Genomic DNA, 18,584 nt, shown 5'->3' on the forward strand with positions numbered 1-18,584 from the left:
CAAGCAAACGTAAAAAAAATAGAAAAAATAAAAAAATAATATAAGCTGATGACAGCCAATGGGAGGAAAATTCAACAAGTTTATGGGGTGTGCTGGAATAATAGGAAATCGCATAGTGGGGTGTTCATGTTCTTGGTGTCAATATGGAAATTACAATATTTTTGCTGCACTAAGGCAACAGGTGTCCAATTTATTTGAACTGGGAGGGTTGGCCTTAAATGGCAGTCAATGTTTTAAGTGTTTCAGAAAAAGCATTTTTTTTCATTTATAAAATACTTATGTATATTATGTGTATTATGTATAATACAGTTTTTCCGTTTGCTTTTAACTAAAACTGTTTAAAAATACATAGTAACCATTTCTTAACACTAATTTGCAAAAAAAGAAAAATATCAATTTTTTTGTAATATAAAGTGTAAATAATGTGAATTATATTTAATTGTCTACACATTATTTACAACTCTGACTGCCAACCCTCCAAATCCAAATTGATTGGTCACCTGTCAATGAGCAATAATGTATTTTTTTACTGACTACCACTAACCAGGACAGCCCTGAATAAGTGAACTTGTAACAGTAAGTTTCCAATTTCTACAAAGTATTTAGCATTGATGTTTTATTTCACCAATTGAACTTGTGATTTTGGAAGAAATGAGTGTCCCTGACGCAAAATGCGGGTGTTCAAAGCAACCAGGGGTCTGTCGGGTGGGGCCTCCTGCCATAACAACAGTGTTGTTTTCACACTCCGCACACGATCTGCCTGCCAAACATCTGGAGGTAAGGAAGTCCTTCACGCTACAATAACACTTAATTCTCATTTTTTGTTGTTGTGTAATATTAAATGATTTGCTTCTTTTAAAGGGTTTTTCTGGGTTGCTGCTTCTGGTCTGAATGGCAACCAATCGGATTTCATCTTGACTGTGTTGTCATGTCAAGATCATCTTCCCAGAGACTGCAAACTCAGGTAAATATTATATATATTTATATACATATACTAAGTGTTGTGATTCATTTTCCTGTTTTAAGTTGGGGGACGTTTTAATGTTGTCCGCTAGAGGGCAACACAAGAGAGGAATATTTAAATAGTTTTAAGATGATATTCAAAGCAATATTATTAAGAAAAAGAAATGTTTTCAACTTTAAGATAGTATTTACTTGAATAAGTATTACTTAACATGCAATATAATTTGATGTTAGTATGGTGTAAAACGGCTCATGCTAACTTTTTGAACTGTTTACATGAAAAGTAATTTCATATAATTCTGCCTGACAACAACCATGGTTACATATTAAAAATAACAAATAGCAAGTGGCTTAGCTCATGTTAGCTTTTTAGTAAATATGCTAGTTAAGGAATACCCCTGAATTTATCTGTTAGCAAGTACAAAAGGATTGGACAGCTATCTCTCCTGTATTTTTTTTTTATTAGCCGACATTCTAATATAGTCTTCTGGAACGTTGATCTAAGTGTTCCCAAATGCTGAATTAACTCTTTTTTTTTTTCTTTTCTTGCTCGCAGCAAAGTCTGGCGGTGTTCCCGCGCAACATGGTGCGAAGCGCCTTTCCCACAAGTCTAACGTCAAACAGACGCGAGCCAAGCGTTCACGTCGTCGTTCGGGGCAGGAAAAAGGGGTCTCATCGCATTAACGACGGCTGAAGAATGTCCTCACACAGATGTTTTTCTACTCGACCTTTAGGACGACCCGGAGCTGAGCGAGGGCCGCCCATGTGTGCTGACTTTCCACTGCTGTGATTTCATCCTGTAATGAGCCACTATAAGCTGCAGATGTTGTGTCAAACTTGTATGGCGGCGCCATGGCAACGGTATGAAACACACACACACACACACACAGGAACAAAAGCAGGGAATACAAAACAAAACACACCAAATGTAAACTCATTTACACACCCTCGTATTTGAAATTAAAAGCCCCAAAAGAGAAACACCCCACCCAAAAAAATAGACAATAAGATGCCAACAAAAATATGGATGTGCATGCAAGACAGGCAGGCGTTATCACAAAAGTAACAAGACACTTACTCAAAATTAGTAGAGAAAGTGCACACAGAAATAAACATAAGAAACCAGCCATGCATTCATGTATACACATACATAAAAACAATGTTTACATACAGTAACGTATGTATACATGTGCCTGTACTTGTGTGTGTACTTGTATGTGTACTTATGTGTACTTGTATATGTACTTGTATGTGTACTTGTATGTGTACTTGTATGTGTACTTGTATGTGTACTTGTATGTGTACTTGTATGTGTACTTGTATGTGTACTTGTATTTGTACTTGTATGTGTACTTGTATACTTGTACTTGTATGTGTACTTGTATTTGTACTTGTATGTGTACTTGTATACTTGTACTTGTATGTATACTTGTACTTGTATGTATACTTGTACTTGTATGTATAATTGTACTTGTATGTATACTTGTATTTGTATGTATACTTGTACTTGTATGTATACTTGTACTTGTATGTATACTTGCACATGTATGTATACTTGCACATGTATGTATACTTGCACATGTATGTATACTTGTACTTGTATGTATACTTGTACTTGTATGTATACTTGTATGTATACTTGTACTTGTATGTATACTTGTACTTGTATGTATACTTGTATGTATACTTGTACTAAGCCTTACTATACGATGTCATTTTTTAAAGAAAAAAACGACATAGTATACTATGTCAATTTTTAAGCCTTACTATACTATGTCGTTTTTTAACGTAAAAATGCCTTACTATACTATGTCGTTTTTTAACATAAAAATGCCTTACTATACTATGTCGTTTTTAAGCCTTACTATACTATGTCGTTTTTTAAGCCTTACTATACTATGTCGTTTTTTAACATAAAAATGCCTTACTATACTATGTCGTTTTTTAACATAAAAATGCCTTACTATACTATGTCGTTTTTTAACATAAAAATGCCTTACTATACTATGTCGTTTTTAAGCCTTACTATACTATGTCGTTTTTTAAGCCTTACTATACTATGTCGTTTTTTAACATAAAAATGCCTTACTATACTATGTCGTTTTTTAACATAAAAATGCCTTACTATACTATGTCGTTTTTTAAGCCTTACTATACTATGTCGTTTTTTTAAGAAAAAATGCCTTACTATACTATGTCGTTTTTTAAGCCTTACTATACTATGTCGTTTTTAAAGAAAAAATGCCTTACTATACTATGTCGTTTTTTAACATGAAAATGCCTTACTATACTATGTCGTTTTTTAAGCCTTACTATACTATGTCGTTTTTTAACATAAAAATGCCTTACTATACTATGTCGTTTTTTTAAGAAAAAATGCCTTACTATACTATGTCGTTTTTTAACATAAAAATGCCTTACTATACTATGTCGTTTTTTAAGCCTTACTATACTATGTCGTTTTTTTAAGAAAAAATGCCTTACTATACTATGTCGTTTTTTAACATAAAAATCCCTTACTATACTATGTCGTTTTTTAAGCCTTACTATACTATGTCGTTTTTAAAGAAAAAAATGCCTTACTATACTATGTCGTTTTTTAACATGAAAATGCCTTACTATACTATGTCGTTTTTTAACATGAAAATGCCTTACTATACTATGTCGTTTTTTAACATAAAAATGCCTTACTATACTATGTCGTTTTTTAAGCCTTACTATACTATGTCGTTTTTTAAGAAAAAATGCCTTACTATACTATGTCGTTTTTTAACATAAAAATGCCTTACTATACTATGTCGTTTTTTAACATAAAAATGCCTTACTATACTATGTCGTTTTTTAAGCCTTACTATACTATGTCGTTTTTTTAAGAAAAAATGCCTTACTATACTATGTCGTTTTTTAACATAAAAATGCCTTACTATACTATGTCATTTTTTAACATAAAAATGCCTTACTATACTATGTCGTTTTTTAACATAAAAATGCCTTACTATACTATGTCGTTTTTTAAGCCTTACTATACTATGTCGTTTTTTTAAGAAAAAATGCCTTACTATACTATGTCGTTTTTTAAGCCTTACTATACTATGTCGTTTTTAAAGAAAAAATGCCTTACTATACTATGTCGTTTTTTAACATGAAAATGCCTTACTATACTATGTCGTTTTTTAAGCCTTACTATACTATGTCGTTTTTTAACATAAAAATGCCTTACTATACTATGTCGTTTTTTTAAGAAAAAATGCCTTACTATACTATGTCGTTTTTTAACATAAAAATGCCTTACTATACTATGTCGTTTTTTAAGCCTTACTATACTATGTCGTTTTTTTAAGAAAAAATGCCTTACTATACTATGTCGTTTTTTAACATAAAAATCCCTTACTATACTATGTCGTTTTTTAAGCCTTACTATACTATGTCGTTTTTAAAGAAAAAAATGCCTTACTATACTATGTCGTTTTTTAACATGAAAATGCCTTACTATACTATGTCGTTTTTTAACATAAAAATGCCTTACTATACTATGTCGTTTTTTAAGCCTTACTATACTATGTCGTTTTTTAAGAAAAAATGCCTTACTATACTATGTCGTTTTTTAACATAAAAATGCCTTACTATACTATGTCGTTTTTTAACATAAAAATGCCTTACTATACTATGTCGTTTTTTAAGCCTTACTATACTATGTCGTTTTTTTAAGAAAAAATGCCTTACTATACTATGTCGTTTTTTAAGCCTTACTATACTATGTCGTTTTTAAAGAAAAAATGCCTTACTATACTATGTCGTTTTTTAACATGAAAATGCCTTACTATACTATGTCGTTTTTTAAGCCTTACTATACTATGTCGTTTTTTAACATAAAAATGCCTTACTATACTATGTCGTTTTTTTAAGAAAAAATGCCTTACTATACTATGTCGTTTTTTAACATAAAAATGCCTTACTATACTATGTCGTTTTTTAAGCCTTACTATACTATGTCGTTTTTTTAAGAAAAAATGCCTTACTATACTATGTCGTTTTTTAACATAAAAATCCCTTACTATACTATGTCGTTTTTTAAGCCTTACTATACTATGTCGTTTTTAAAGAAAAAAATGCCTTACTATACTATGTCGTTTTTTAACATGAAAATGCCTTACTATACTATGTCGTTTTTTAACATGAAAATGCCTTACTATACTATGTCGTTTTTTAACATAAAAATGCCTTACTATACTATGTCGTTTTTTAAGCCTTACTATACTATGTCGTTTTTTAAGCCTTACTATACTATGTCGTTTTTTAAAGAAAAAATGCCTTACTATACTATGTCGTTTTTAACATAAAAATGCCTTACTATACTATGTCGTTTTTAACATAAAAATGCCTTACTATACTATGTCGTTTTTTAAGCCTTACTATACTGTCGTTTTTTTAAGAAAAAATGCCTTACTATACTATGTCGTTTTTTAACATAAAAATGCCTTACTATACTATGTCATTTTTTAACATAAAAATGCCTTACTATACTATGTCGTTTTTTAACATAAAAATGCCTTACTATACTGTCGTTTTTAAGCCTTACTATACTATGTCATTTTTTAACATAAAAATGCCTTACTATACTATGTCGTTTTTTAACATAAAAATGCCTTACTATACTGTCGTTTTTAAGCCTTACTATACTATGTCGTTTTTTAAGCCTTACTATACTATGTCATTTTTTAACATAAAAATGCCTTACTATACTATGTCGTTTTTTAACATAAAAATGCCTTACTATACTATGTCGTTTTTTAAGCCTTACTATACTATGTCGTTTTTTAAGCCTTACTATACTATGTCATTTTTTAACATAAAAATGCCTTACTATACTATGTCGTTTTTTAACATAAAAATGCCTTACTATACTATGTCGTTTTTTAAGCCTTACTATACTATGTCGTTTTTTTAAGAAAAAATGCCTTACTATACTATGTCGTTTTTTAACATAAAAATGCCTTACTATACTATGTCGTTTTTTAAGCCTTACTTTACTATGTCGTTTTTAAAGAAAAAATGCCTTACTATACTATGTCGTTTTTTAACATAAAAATCCCTTACTATACTATGTCGTTTTTTAAGCCTTACTATACTATGTCGTTTTTTAACATAAAAATGCCTTACTATACTATGTCGTTTTTTAACATAAAAATGCCTTACTATACTATGTCGTTTTTTAAGCCTTACTATACTATGTCGTTTTTTAAAGAAAAAATGCCTTACTATACTATGTCGTTTTTTAAAGAAAAAATGCCTTACTATACTATGTCGTTTTTAACATAAAAATGCCTTACTATACTATGTCGTTTTTAACATAAAAATGCCTTACTATACTATGTCGTTTTTTAACATAAAAATGCCTTACTATACTATGTCGTTTTTTAAGCCTTACTATACTATGTCGTTTTTTAAGCCTTACTATACTATGTCGTTTTTTAAAGAAAAAATGCCTTACTATACTATGTCGTTTTTAACATAAAAATGCCTTACTATACTATGTCGTTTTTAACATAAAAATGCCTTACTATACTATGTCGTTTTTTAACATAAAAATGCTTTTACTATACTGTCGTTTTTTTAAACCTTACTATACTATGTCGTTTTTGAACATAAAAATGCCTTACTATACTATGTTGTTTTTTAAAGAATGTCCTATGTCCTCCCGAAGCCTTAAGAAATGCTTCAAGATGTGCCGCTAACTCGGACAAAAACCACCACACTATCCAAGTATGTTAACAACGACCAATTTATTAGATGGACTACAGGTGACACATTTGCATTCAAAAAGGTGAGTACAGCCGGGATGTTAAGTAATGTAGATGCGGTGAAAGTCGTTAGCGCCGAAAGCACAGTTGCACTTGGGGCACTTGCGCTGGCGCGTGTCGTAGCGCATCTTCAGACATTCGTAGCAGAAGACGTGGAAACACTTAGTCAGCACCGTGTCTTTGTCTCGCGTATTGCAGCACGGGCAACGCAGCTTGGCCTAAAAAGGAAAACAAAATACAATGTGACGCTTCCAAGTTTGAGATACTAATAGACATAACACAAGTCATAATTTTTCTCTTACCTTGTACTGGTTAATTTCTTCCTGCAGGATCTCATCGGCGTCCGAGTAGACCTCCACCTTCTTCTGTTTCTCCAACTTCCGCCTCAGCCTGGACAAGTCCTCCTGAGAAAACAATTTTAGAACATCTTGCATTTATGTGCCAAACAGGTATAAAAATATATGTATATATATGTGTGTATGTGTGTATGCACACACATGTATGTATGCATGCACACATGCATGCATACATACATGTATGCACACATGCATGCATACATACATTTATGTATGCACACATGCATACATACATGTATGTATGCACACATGCATACATACATGTATGTATATACACATACATGTATGTATGTATGCACACACGCATACATACATGTATGTATGCATGTGTGCATACATACATACATGTATGTGTGCATACATACATACATGTATGTATGTATGCACACATACATGTATGTATGCATACATATATATATGTATGCACACATTCATACATACATGTATGTATGCACACATGCATACATACATGTATGTATGCATGTGTGCATACATACATGTATGTATACATGTGTGCATACATACATATATGTATGCATACATACATGTATGTATGTGTGCATACATACATACATACATGTATGTATGCATGTGTGCATACATACATGTATGTATGTATGCACACATACATGTATGTATGCACACATGCATACATACATGTATGTATGCACACATGCATACATACATACATGTGTGTGCATACATACATACATGTATGTGTGCACACATGCATACATACATGTATGTATGCACGTGTGCATACATACATGTATACATACATGTATGTATGCATGTGTGCATACATACATGTATGTATGCATGTGTGCATACATACATGTGCATACATACATGTATGTATGCACACATGCATACATACATGTATGTACATACACATACATGTATGTATGTATGCACACACGCATACATACATGTATGTATGCATGTGTGCATACATACATACATGTATGTGTGCATACATACATACATGTATGTATGTATGCACACATACATGTATGTATGCATACATATATTTATATGTATGCACACATTCATACATACATGTATGTATGCACACATGCATACATACATGTATGTATGCATGTGTGCATACATACATGTATGTATACATGTGTGCATACATACATATATGTATGCATACATACATGTATGTATGTGTGCATACATACATACATGTATGTATGCATGTGTGCATACATACATGTATGTATGTATGCACACATACATGTATGTATGCACACATGCATACATACATGTATGTATGCACACATGCATACATACATACATGTGTGTGCATACATACATACATGTATGTGTGCACACATGCATACATACATGTATGTATGTATGTATGCACACATGCATACATAAATACATGTATGTATGTATGCACACATGTATGTATGTATGTATGTATGTATGTATGCACACATGTATGTATGCATGCATGTGTGCATACATACATACATGTATGTATACATGTATGTATGCACACATGCATACATACATGTATGTATACATGTATGTATGCACACATGCATACATACATGTATGTATACATGTATGTATGCACACATGCATACATACATGTATTTATGTATGCACACATACATGTATGTATGCACACATGCATACATACATGTATGTTTGTATGCACACATGCATACATGTTTGTATGTACGCACACATGCATACATGTATGTATGTATGCACACATACATGTATGTATGCATACATATATATATATGTATGCACACATTCATACATACATGTATGTATGCACACATGCATACATACATGTATGTATGCATGTGTGCATACATACATGTATGTATACATGTGTGCATACATACATATATGTATGCATACATACATGTATGTATGTGTGCATACATACATACATGTATGTATGCATGTGTGCATACATACATGTATGTATGTATGCACACATACATGTATGTATGCACACATGCATACATACATGTATGTATGCACACATGCATACATACATACATGTGTGTGCATACATACATACATGTATGTGTGCACACATGCATACATACATGTATGTATGTATGTATGCACACATGCATACATAAATACATGTATGTATGTATGCACACATGTATGTATGTATGTATGTATGTATGTATGTATGTATGCACACATGTATGTATGCATGCATGTGTGCATACATACATACATGTATGTATACATGTATGTATGCACACATGCATACATACATGTATGTATACATGTATGTATGCACACATGCATACATACATGTATGTATACATGTATGTATGCACACATGCATACATACATGTATTTATGTATGCACACATACATGTATGTATGCACACATGCATACATACATGTATGTTTGTATGCACACATGCATACATGTTTGTATGTACGCACACATGCATACATGTATGTATGTATGCACACATACATGTATGTATGCACGCATGCATACATGTATGTATGCACACATGCATACATACATGTATGCATGCGTGCATACATACATGTATGTATGCATGTGTGCATACATACATGTATGTATGCATGTGTGCATACATACATGTATGTATGCATGTGTGCATACATACATGTATGTATGCATGTGTGCATACATACATGTATGTATGCATGTGTGCATACATACATGTTTGTGTGCATGTGTGCATACATACATGTATGTATGCATGTGTGCATACATACATGTATGTATGTATGTATGCATACATACATGTATGTATGTATGTATGCACACATACATGTATGTATGCACACATGCATACATACATGTATGTATGCACACATGCATACATACATGTATGTGTGCACGCATACATACATACATGTATGTATACATGTATGTATGCACACATGCATACATACATGTATGTATGTATGCACACATGCATATATACATACATGTATGTATGCACACATGCATATATACATACATGTATGTATGCACACATGCATACATACATGTATGTATGCATACATACATGTATGTATGCATACATACATGTATGTATGTATGTATGTATGCACACATGCATACATACATGTATGTATGCACACATGCATACATACATGTATGTATGCACACATGCATACATACATGTATGTATGCACACATGCACACAAACATGTATGTATGCACACATGCATACATACATGTATGTATGCACACATGCATACATACATGTATGTATGCACACATGCATACATACATGTATGTATGCACACATGCATACATACATGTATGTATACACGTGTGCATACATACATGTATGTATGCATGTGTGCATACATACATGTATGTATGCATGTGTGCACACATACATGTATGTATGCATGTGTGCATACATACATGTATGTATGTATGCATACATACATGTATGTATGTATGTATGCATACATACATGTATGTATGTATGTATGCACACATACATGTATGTATGCACACATGCATACATACATGTATGTATGGACACTTGCATACATACATGTATGTATGCACGTGTGCATACATACATGTATACATACATGTATGTATGCATGTGTGCATACATACATGTATGTATGCATGTGTGCATACATACATGTATGTATGCATGTGTGCATACATACATGTGCATACATACATGTATGTATGCATGCGTGCATACATACATGTATGTATGCATGTGTGCATACATACATGTATGCATGTGTGCATACATACATGTATGTATGCATGTGTGCATACATACATGTGCATACATACATGTATGTATGCATGTGTGCATACATACATGTATGTATGCATGTGTGCATACATACATGTATGTATGCATGTGTGCATACATACATGTATGTATGCATGTGTGCATACATACATGTATGTATGCATGTGTGCATACATACATGTATGTATGCATGTGTGCATATATACATACATGTATGCATGTGTGCATACATACATACCTATATGAACATACACTTTTTTCTCTTCTTTTGAAGGCCTACCTGCGCTCGCTTGAAGTTGCTGCTCTCCCTCTCTCGGGCGGTGCGGTTGTCGGCGACGGCCACCTGGATCTCCTTGAGTTTGGCCTGCGTGTGCTCTAGCTGCACCTTCTGGTCCTCTGCCAGCTGCGCCGCCTCTACCGCCTGGAGGAAGGAGGACAAGGTGGTTACAGGACCATTTTTGCAGCAAGCGACATTTCCTTCTCACCTTCCGCTTGTTGAGTTCCAGCGCTTGCGTCCTGAGCGATAGCTCTTTCTCCAGGGCGGCCAACGTGCTCTGAAGAATGCCCTCTTTTTCCTCTAGCTTCTGCACCACCAGGAGCTGAGCATCTACCTGCCGTGCCAATAAAAAAAATAAAAAAATACATTAATTGATTCTTCTGTGAACATGTTTTATTCTTCCTGAAATAATAAAGAAACTTAAACACTTTTATATATTTTACATGGAATGATTAATTTTAAAAAGACAAAATAATGCAAAAAACACGGTACCTGTGTCTTGAAGGTGAGGACCTGGTCGGCCAGCTCCTCCTTCTCCTCTTTGAGCAACTTGTAGATCTGGTTGGATTTGATACGCTCACTCATCAGCTTGAAGTTGGCGTCGTCCTTCTCGCGCAGTTGCTGCAACAGCCGGCTGTTCTGCTCCTGCATGTCCTCGAAGGCCTGACCCGTCACATCCATTTCACTCAGGAGCGCTTCTTCCTCCTAAAACAAACCAAAAAAAGGTTGAAAATAAAAACAGAGCGCGATTGCTCGTGACCAGACACCAGGAAACAACTGCTACATTTCCCGCGGAACGAAACCGCAAATCCCACATTTGTAAAGGCAACTCGAGGAGCTTTTTGTTTCCGCCAAGTGGATTTTTTGGCACAGACTAAATGGAAAATAGCCATGTAGTGAAACTCAATAAGTTCATGGGTCAGGTTTTCAGTAACAAATGAGCTAATGCGGGTGTGCTTGCAATCTTCGTGGCTTATGTTTAATCATTACAAAACAGCTCAAGTGACACATAGCCTCTGCCAAAAATCTTGTTTAGGGGTTTCTGGCCGTCTAACGACAGTTTTCCAGATGTGTCGCATTGATTCGCTGACCTGAGACACACCCAAAATCTTTTTACAGTCTCAGATGTCAAAGCACCTTCGACCGCACCTACTTTAACAATCTCAAAATGACGAAACGCAACTAATCCAAAAATTGAGAAGCTTTCTCCCCCCCCCCCAAAAAAATAATAAAATACTTCACATACCTGCTTGGTGGCGCCGAGCTTCTTCTGGAGATGCTCGATGGTGTCTTCAGCCACTCGGATCTTCCTGAGGGCGTCTTCGTCGGCTAGTTTCTTGCTTTCCTTCTTCTCGCGCTCCTCCAGCTCACGCACGCGAATCCGCAGATCGTCAATCTGTGCGTACGTTGGGAGAGAAGTGTGAATAATTTTTTTCATGGAAAAGCAACTCATAACAACAACAATAACAACACAAAAAAACAAACCTCAGCTTTGGATTTGCGTTCTGCTGCCATCAGCTGCACTTTGTCCCTCTGCTCTTTTGGAGCCGATTTGTACATGTCCAGGAGAAGCTTCATCTCCTTCTGGGACTCCTGCGCTTTCCTGAATGGCAACCATGGACTTAATAACAACACACTACTAACTACCAGCATAAATAGTTGACGGCGCTCCTACTTGAGTTCGACTCGCAGCATCTTGAGCGTGTCCGAGTCTTTCCTCTTGACCTCGTCGCTGCGCTGCCGATCACGCTCGCGTTCCCGCTCTCTTTCGCGTTCGACCTCGCGCTCCCTCTCGCGGGCCCGCTGCCTCTCCAGCTCCTTCCGCCTTTCCTCCTCCTGCTCCTCTTGCTCGTCGTCCTCCTCTTTTTTCACGTCGGAGGCATCGCCGCTCGACTCCTCCAGCACCAGGACGCCGGGGTCGTTGTTCAAGTTGCGTAGCTTGGCCCGGGAAATAGCAAAATCAGAAAAGCGGCGCGCAAAAAGCCGCATCGGGCGAGGTTTACCTTGTTGATTTCTATCTGCGTTTCTCGTAGCTTCCTCTTGAAGCGCTGCACGTCGCCTTTCAGCTGAAGGTTGTGGTTCTGGAGGCTGCTGATTAAGTGGCGCATTTCTCGGTTGATTGGTCCTGAGTGACATCAGCACAAAAAATAAGCAAATAGGACTGGGCAATAAATCCATTTGACAAATTATTTATATTTCAGTTTGAGGTTTGGAGTTGCTTTTTTTGTCAAAAAGGAACTCAAGACCTCAAGTTTCTTACTTAGTAAGTTATTACTTTATAATTAGGGGCAGACAGCACAAAGAGGGAGAGAAAAAAAAAAAAAAACATTCACGCTGCAATTTATATCGAATAAATCTATAGTGAGGATATTAAAGACTAACATAACATCTAATTCAACTATTAAAAATGAAAAATCCGAAATTATATTAATGAAAATATATTAAAGAAAGGTTAAATAATAAATTACAATTAAGATGAATAAAGATAGAAAGACACTATTTACGACCATACAATAAACCTCTCAAAAAATGTCTCCATTGGAAGGAGGCCATTAAATCATTAAATAGATCTTTCAATGTCATTGACATTGAGACCCTCCCATTCGGAGTGAATTGGATGTCTACTACATTTAGGGTTCAATTACAGATGACTACCTGCTTGCTCGTTGGCGGCGAGGTTTTGCTCAAACTCGATGCGCAGCATCTCGTATTCTTTGCGTACTTGGGCCAGCGTGTCCTCCAGCTGGATGACTTCGGTGCGCAGCTTTTTCTGAAGGGACAGCTCGTCGCTCTGCGGGATACAAAGCACAACATGACTTCACATTTCATGGCATTCGGTTCTTTCGTAAGAGAAAGGACGCGTACCTCCATGTGCTCGATTTGTCGGAGGTGGGCGTTCTTGGCCGTGAGCAGCAGCGCCCTAGCCTCGTCCAGCTGGGTTTTTACACCCAGAGATTCGTTGTAGAGAAGGGAGAATTGCGATTGGAGACATTTGTACTCCAGCGTTTCCTTCACCACATCTTCTGGAATATTACGTAGGTCCAGCTACAAAGACAAGAGGAAGTCCAAGTTGGATCAGGATTAGTTTTGTGATGAGTTAGTAATGACTATTAAATCCTTCATCATAAATTTACTTTATTTACTGTCGTAATGCTTGATTGGGGTTTTATGGAATAAAAATGGAAAGAAAATAGGGGTAATCGTTTTTTTCCACTTAATGCTTAATTTGAAAAAAAAAAATCATTTCACTTGAATACCAATAAACTAATATTTTGAAAGAAATTAATGATTTTTTTATCTATATTTATCTATGCAATAAAGTTTTAAAATATGTGGTTTTTGCTTTTTTTGTATTTTATTTTAATGTTTTTGAAAATATGTGTAATACAAAAAAAAATATTCCAACTAAAGATTTGTTGTTGTCTTTTTTTTCATTAAATTGAAATGTTTGTTTATGAATTTAAACTTAAACATAAAAATATTGGCCTATTTTAAGGTTCCACTAATTTACTAATTCAATTTCATCACTTGATTAATTGATCATTGAATCAATTCAATGAACAAAATGAAACTGAATTGAGTAGATAATAATGTAGTTGTGGATTTATCGCGGCAGCCCCAAAATGAACACCTGCTTTGCGGCTTGTCCTTCCCCCCGGGAGCAAAGCGAGCAAATTGAGAACTTGCTGAAAAGCTGGGAGTTGCTCCAGTTGATGTCATTTTTCACTACATTCCACCCGAGCTAAATTGCATCCCCCGAGGGTATTATGAGAACATGCAAACCGTGACGTCTGCCAAATGAGACGCCCGGGCCGTCACCTTGAGTTTCTCGCTTTCCCTCACGGCTTCTTGGAGCTCCACTTGCAGCTTCTCCAACTCGGCCATGCGGCTATTGGCCAACTCCTGGTTGTGCTCCAGCTCTGTGTTAAGACTCTCAAACTGGAAAAGAGTGCAAAATTAGCTGCCGTGAAAAGGAGGGAGACAAACAAAATGGCAGTCCAACGGTGGGTGACATACTTTTTGAATAGTTAATGTGATTTGACCTCCGGCGAGACCCCCGGAACTGCCCGTACTGCTGTAGCCAGACTTGAGCTAAGGAACAAAAAAAGTTAGAAAGAGCACGGCCTGTGGTGGATTAACAGGCCTCCCAGTCCGACTAAATTGGACATCTGGGCTCATCAAATGGCATAGATCAGGGGTGTCAAACATACGGCCCGCGGGCCGGATTCGGCCCGTCTGGTGGTTTGGTACGGCCCGAGTAAGAAAGCTGCATTGTATTAAAAAATGTGAATTTTCTTTAAAAGTATTTTAGTGTGTGCAGACAACATGAATTGACATTTATTTATGTTCTTATGTTATTCTCTTGTTCATAATATATTGTTCATAATGTAAAAGGAAAATTCTGTTAATAAACATTTTGATAATTTACTCATTCTTTGCACTAATTATTAGTATTAGTGACTAATACAAAGGAAAAAAGTGGGCTTATTGTTAGTTCTATGTAATTTTGCAATGAGTTTACTGGTCCGGCCCGTTTGATCTCAAATTAAGCTGTATTCGGCCCGCAGACCAAAGGGAGTTTGACACCCCTGGCATAGATGCTCACCTGCTCCATGGCTTCCGCCAAGTGCTTGTTGAGCTTTTGTTCTCTATTTCGGAGTTTCTCGATGTCCCACTGCAGGTCCTCCACGGTGGTTTCCATTTCCGACACTTTGGTTTCTGCACTGGTCACCTTGTCCACCCATTCGTTGTACTGTTAAGGAAAGGTAGATGTTTTGTTTTTGGAGTAAATTAATACATGGTGCCTAGGGGGAGAAGCCTTACTTCCATGCAGGTTTTGTGATGTCGGCCTTGAAGCAAAGTGGCCTGGTCTCGCAGCCGGCGGTTCTCGTCCAGGAGAGTGCGGTTGAAGGCGCTGACGCTTGCAAGGGTTTCGTCCTCGCAGGCTGGGGGAAATTGGGGGGGAAATTTTTTTTCACTATTTTATGAACTTTAAAATAAATAAATACAACTTAAAAAATAATAAAAGAGAAAAATCGCAAAGTAGCGAACTCGCGATCAGTGATAATCGAGGGATTACTGTAAAAAAAGGAAAACTGGAAACATTGGTAAATTTGTCAATTACCACAAATCTCAATGTAATATATATATATATATATATATATATATATATATATATATATATATATATATGTATATGTATATGTATATGTATATGTATATGTATATGTATATGTATATGTATATGTATATGTATATGTATATGTATATATATATATATATATATATATATATATATATATATATATATATATATATATATACATATATACATATATACATATATACATATATACATATATACATATATATATATATATATATATATATATATATATATATATATATATATATATATATATATATATATATATATATATATATATATATATATATATATATATATATATATATATATATATATATATATATATATATATATATATATATATATATATATATATATATATATATATATATATATATATATATATATATATATATATATATATATATATATATATATATATATATATATATATATTTTCTCTCTCAATAAAAATGTACTAATTGGTGCACCACATGCAAAAATGATGGAACACTTAAGTATTCATGGAAATCCTGATTGGCCGGCCCAACTTACCGGCCGCTTGAATCTGCTTGCTCATGTCGTGGATGTAGCTGTGCAGCCTGTCAAAGGCGCACACCAGGCAAGCAATGGCTTCCTTGCTAAACAGCATGCGGTCCTGGAGGTGCAGGGCCATCTCCTCCTCCGTGCAGTGCTCCAGCAAGGCCAAGAAACCTTTGGCGCTCTCGCTCAGGGGAAGTGGCGGTGGCAGCGTTGGCGGCGGTGCTTCTATGCAAAACAAATTGCCGTTGCAAAATCCATTGTTCGGAAATGGAAGATTTTTCAGCCAACAACTAACCTGCAGTGGGTTGCCGCGGAGGTTCCCTGGGACTTAACAGTTCCGATCCATCGGGCGGAAGAGGCTGCGGGTCCTTGCCCACTTCATCCGGAGGCAGATGCTCCGGTGGTTTTGCATCATTATGCGGCTCAGGAAGGGGTGGCGGGGGGGCTCCGGATGCGGGTGAGGACAGACTGACGGCATCCACCTCCATGGGTAAAGGATCGGTAGGAGGAGCAGGTGGGGGGGCCGGAGCCGACGAGGCCGGCGTCTCCAGTTCAATGTGATTACGCAGCATTTGGGTTTTGTCTTCCAACTGGAATAAAGATGTTTTTCACGTCACCGGCTGCCAAAACGTAACGTCTAAATATTATGAAATTATTATCATGTGTGGGTGATATTACCTCTGACCAGTACCGGTTAACAATCAGCAGGGTGGTGTCATCAGTCGCTTGCCTCTTTTCCAGTTTCTCAATTTTCTCTCGCAACTCATCCTCCATTGCTTGCCGCTGCTCCAAACGCTCGCTGAGCTTTTTGTTTTTAAACTGAATCACCTTCATGTCCATTTCCTCCTGCGCATTGAGAAAGACATTGAATAATTCAACCCAACAGTGAAAGTACATAATACGTTAGTGGATTGGACGTTTAACACTGTAAAGTGTGATTTGGAAAGCGGCTCACCGTGGATGAGACTCCGGCGATGCGGATAGGCTCGATGAGAGTGGTGGTGGTTTTCTCCTCCTTTTTGCTTTTCTTTTCAGGTGGACCAGGGGGACTGTCCCCCCCAGAGGGACGCTTCCCTCCCCCAGCACCGGACATTTTGGCTTCCCCTGATTGAAAAAGAAACGTATTAATCAACATATACATCAACATAACCCTAACCCAATATACACACAAATAGGTTTGTATGAATACATATATATACACACGTATACATAGATTTCTAAGAATTACTAAAACACAACGTCGTGCTTTTTTATCCTAGAGATCTCAGCAATAAATATAACAATATTATGCGTGAAATACTAGGAAAAACTAGACCGATGAGCATTGTTTATTTAGCTTAGCTTAGGCTACAATAGCGCCGTTCCCCAAGGCGATCTAGGCTAACGCTAACAGAGATTCCTGCAAAACACTAAAACTTAAAAGTTGTTGCATTCGTTCGTTTAAAGATTACCTAGTTTTTATGTTATATGTGCAAAGTGATCATTTGATCGCCTCCATCTATGTTGCAAACCTTCTCAGGAGCGAACTGGTGAGACACTTCAAAACATCACAGCAATTAGCGGAAAAAGAAAATGCGGATTTCCGCTCAGGAGAAGATTCAACGACAAGTAAAATTATTCTATCCATTTTCCTTTATTTCTTGAGACAATTAAGTAAGTGTTATTTATATAAATAAAAAATACGTGAACTTAAAAAATATTCGAATAAAATCAAATTACAAAAAAATA

The 18,584-nt window shown here is 35.8% G+C and overlaps 1 protein-coding gene and 1 long non-coding RNA gene across 3 annotated transcripts; one reads left to right on the forward strand and one right to left on the reverse strand.

Moving 5' to 3' along the window:
* Positions 1–354: 354 nt before the first annotated feature.
* LOC144211570 (uncharacterized) lies at positions 355–7,213 on the forward strand. 2 transcript variants are annotated; one of them, XR_013329626.1, is made up of 4 exons: positions 355–777; positions 862–964; positions 1,520–1,824; positions 6,646–7,213. It is a non-coding gene; the product is annotated as an uncharacterized LOC144211570 (long non-coding RNA). The 2 variants fall into 2 exon arrangements; XR_013329625.1 differs by lacking the exon at positions 355–777 and having other exon boundaries at positions 822–964.
* Positions 6,728–18,462, reverse strand: rnf40 (ring finger protein 40). Its single transcript, XM_077738920.1, has 20 exons — positions 18,308–18,462; positions 17,812–17,960; positions 17,535–17,702; positions 17,152–17,446; positions 16,869–17,081; positions 15,989–16,110; positions 15,771–15,917; positions 15,182–15,256; positions 14,984–15,103; positions 14,030–14,209; positions 13,820–13,955; positions 13,168–13,289; positions 12,840–13,102; positions 12,650–12,767; positions 12,411–12,560; positions 11,657–11,869; positions 11,373–11,498; positions 11,168–11,308; positions 7,067–7,168; positions 6,728–6,982 (listed from the first exon to the last, which is right to left on the reverse strand). The coding sequence occupies exons 2-20, from the start codon at positions 17,947–17,949 to the stop codon at positions 6,806–6,808; spliced, it is 3,006 nt and encodes a 1,001-aa protein (XP_077595046.1). The 5' UTR covers positions 17,950–17,960; positions 18,308–18,462; the 3' UTR covers positions 6,728–6,805.
* Between the last annotated feature and the right edge of the window lie 122 nt (positions 18,463–18,584).

The sequence above is a fragment of the Stigmatopora nigra genome, chromosome 18 (assembly GCF_051989575.1).
Source record: "Stigmatopora nigra isolate UIUO_SnigA chromosome 18, RoL_Snig_1.1, whole genome shotgun sequence".
Taxonomy (NCBI): Eukaryota; Metazoa; Chordata; class Actinopteri; order Syngnathiformes; family Syngnathidae; genus Stigmatopora; species Stigmatopora nigra.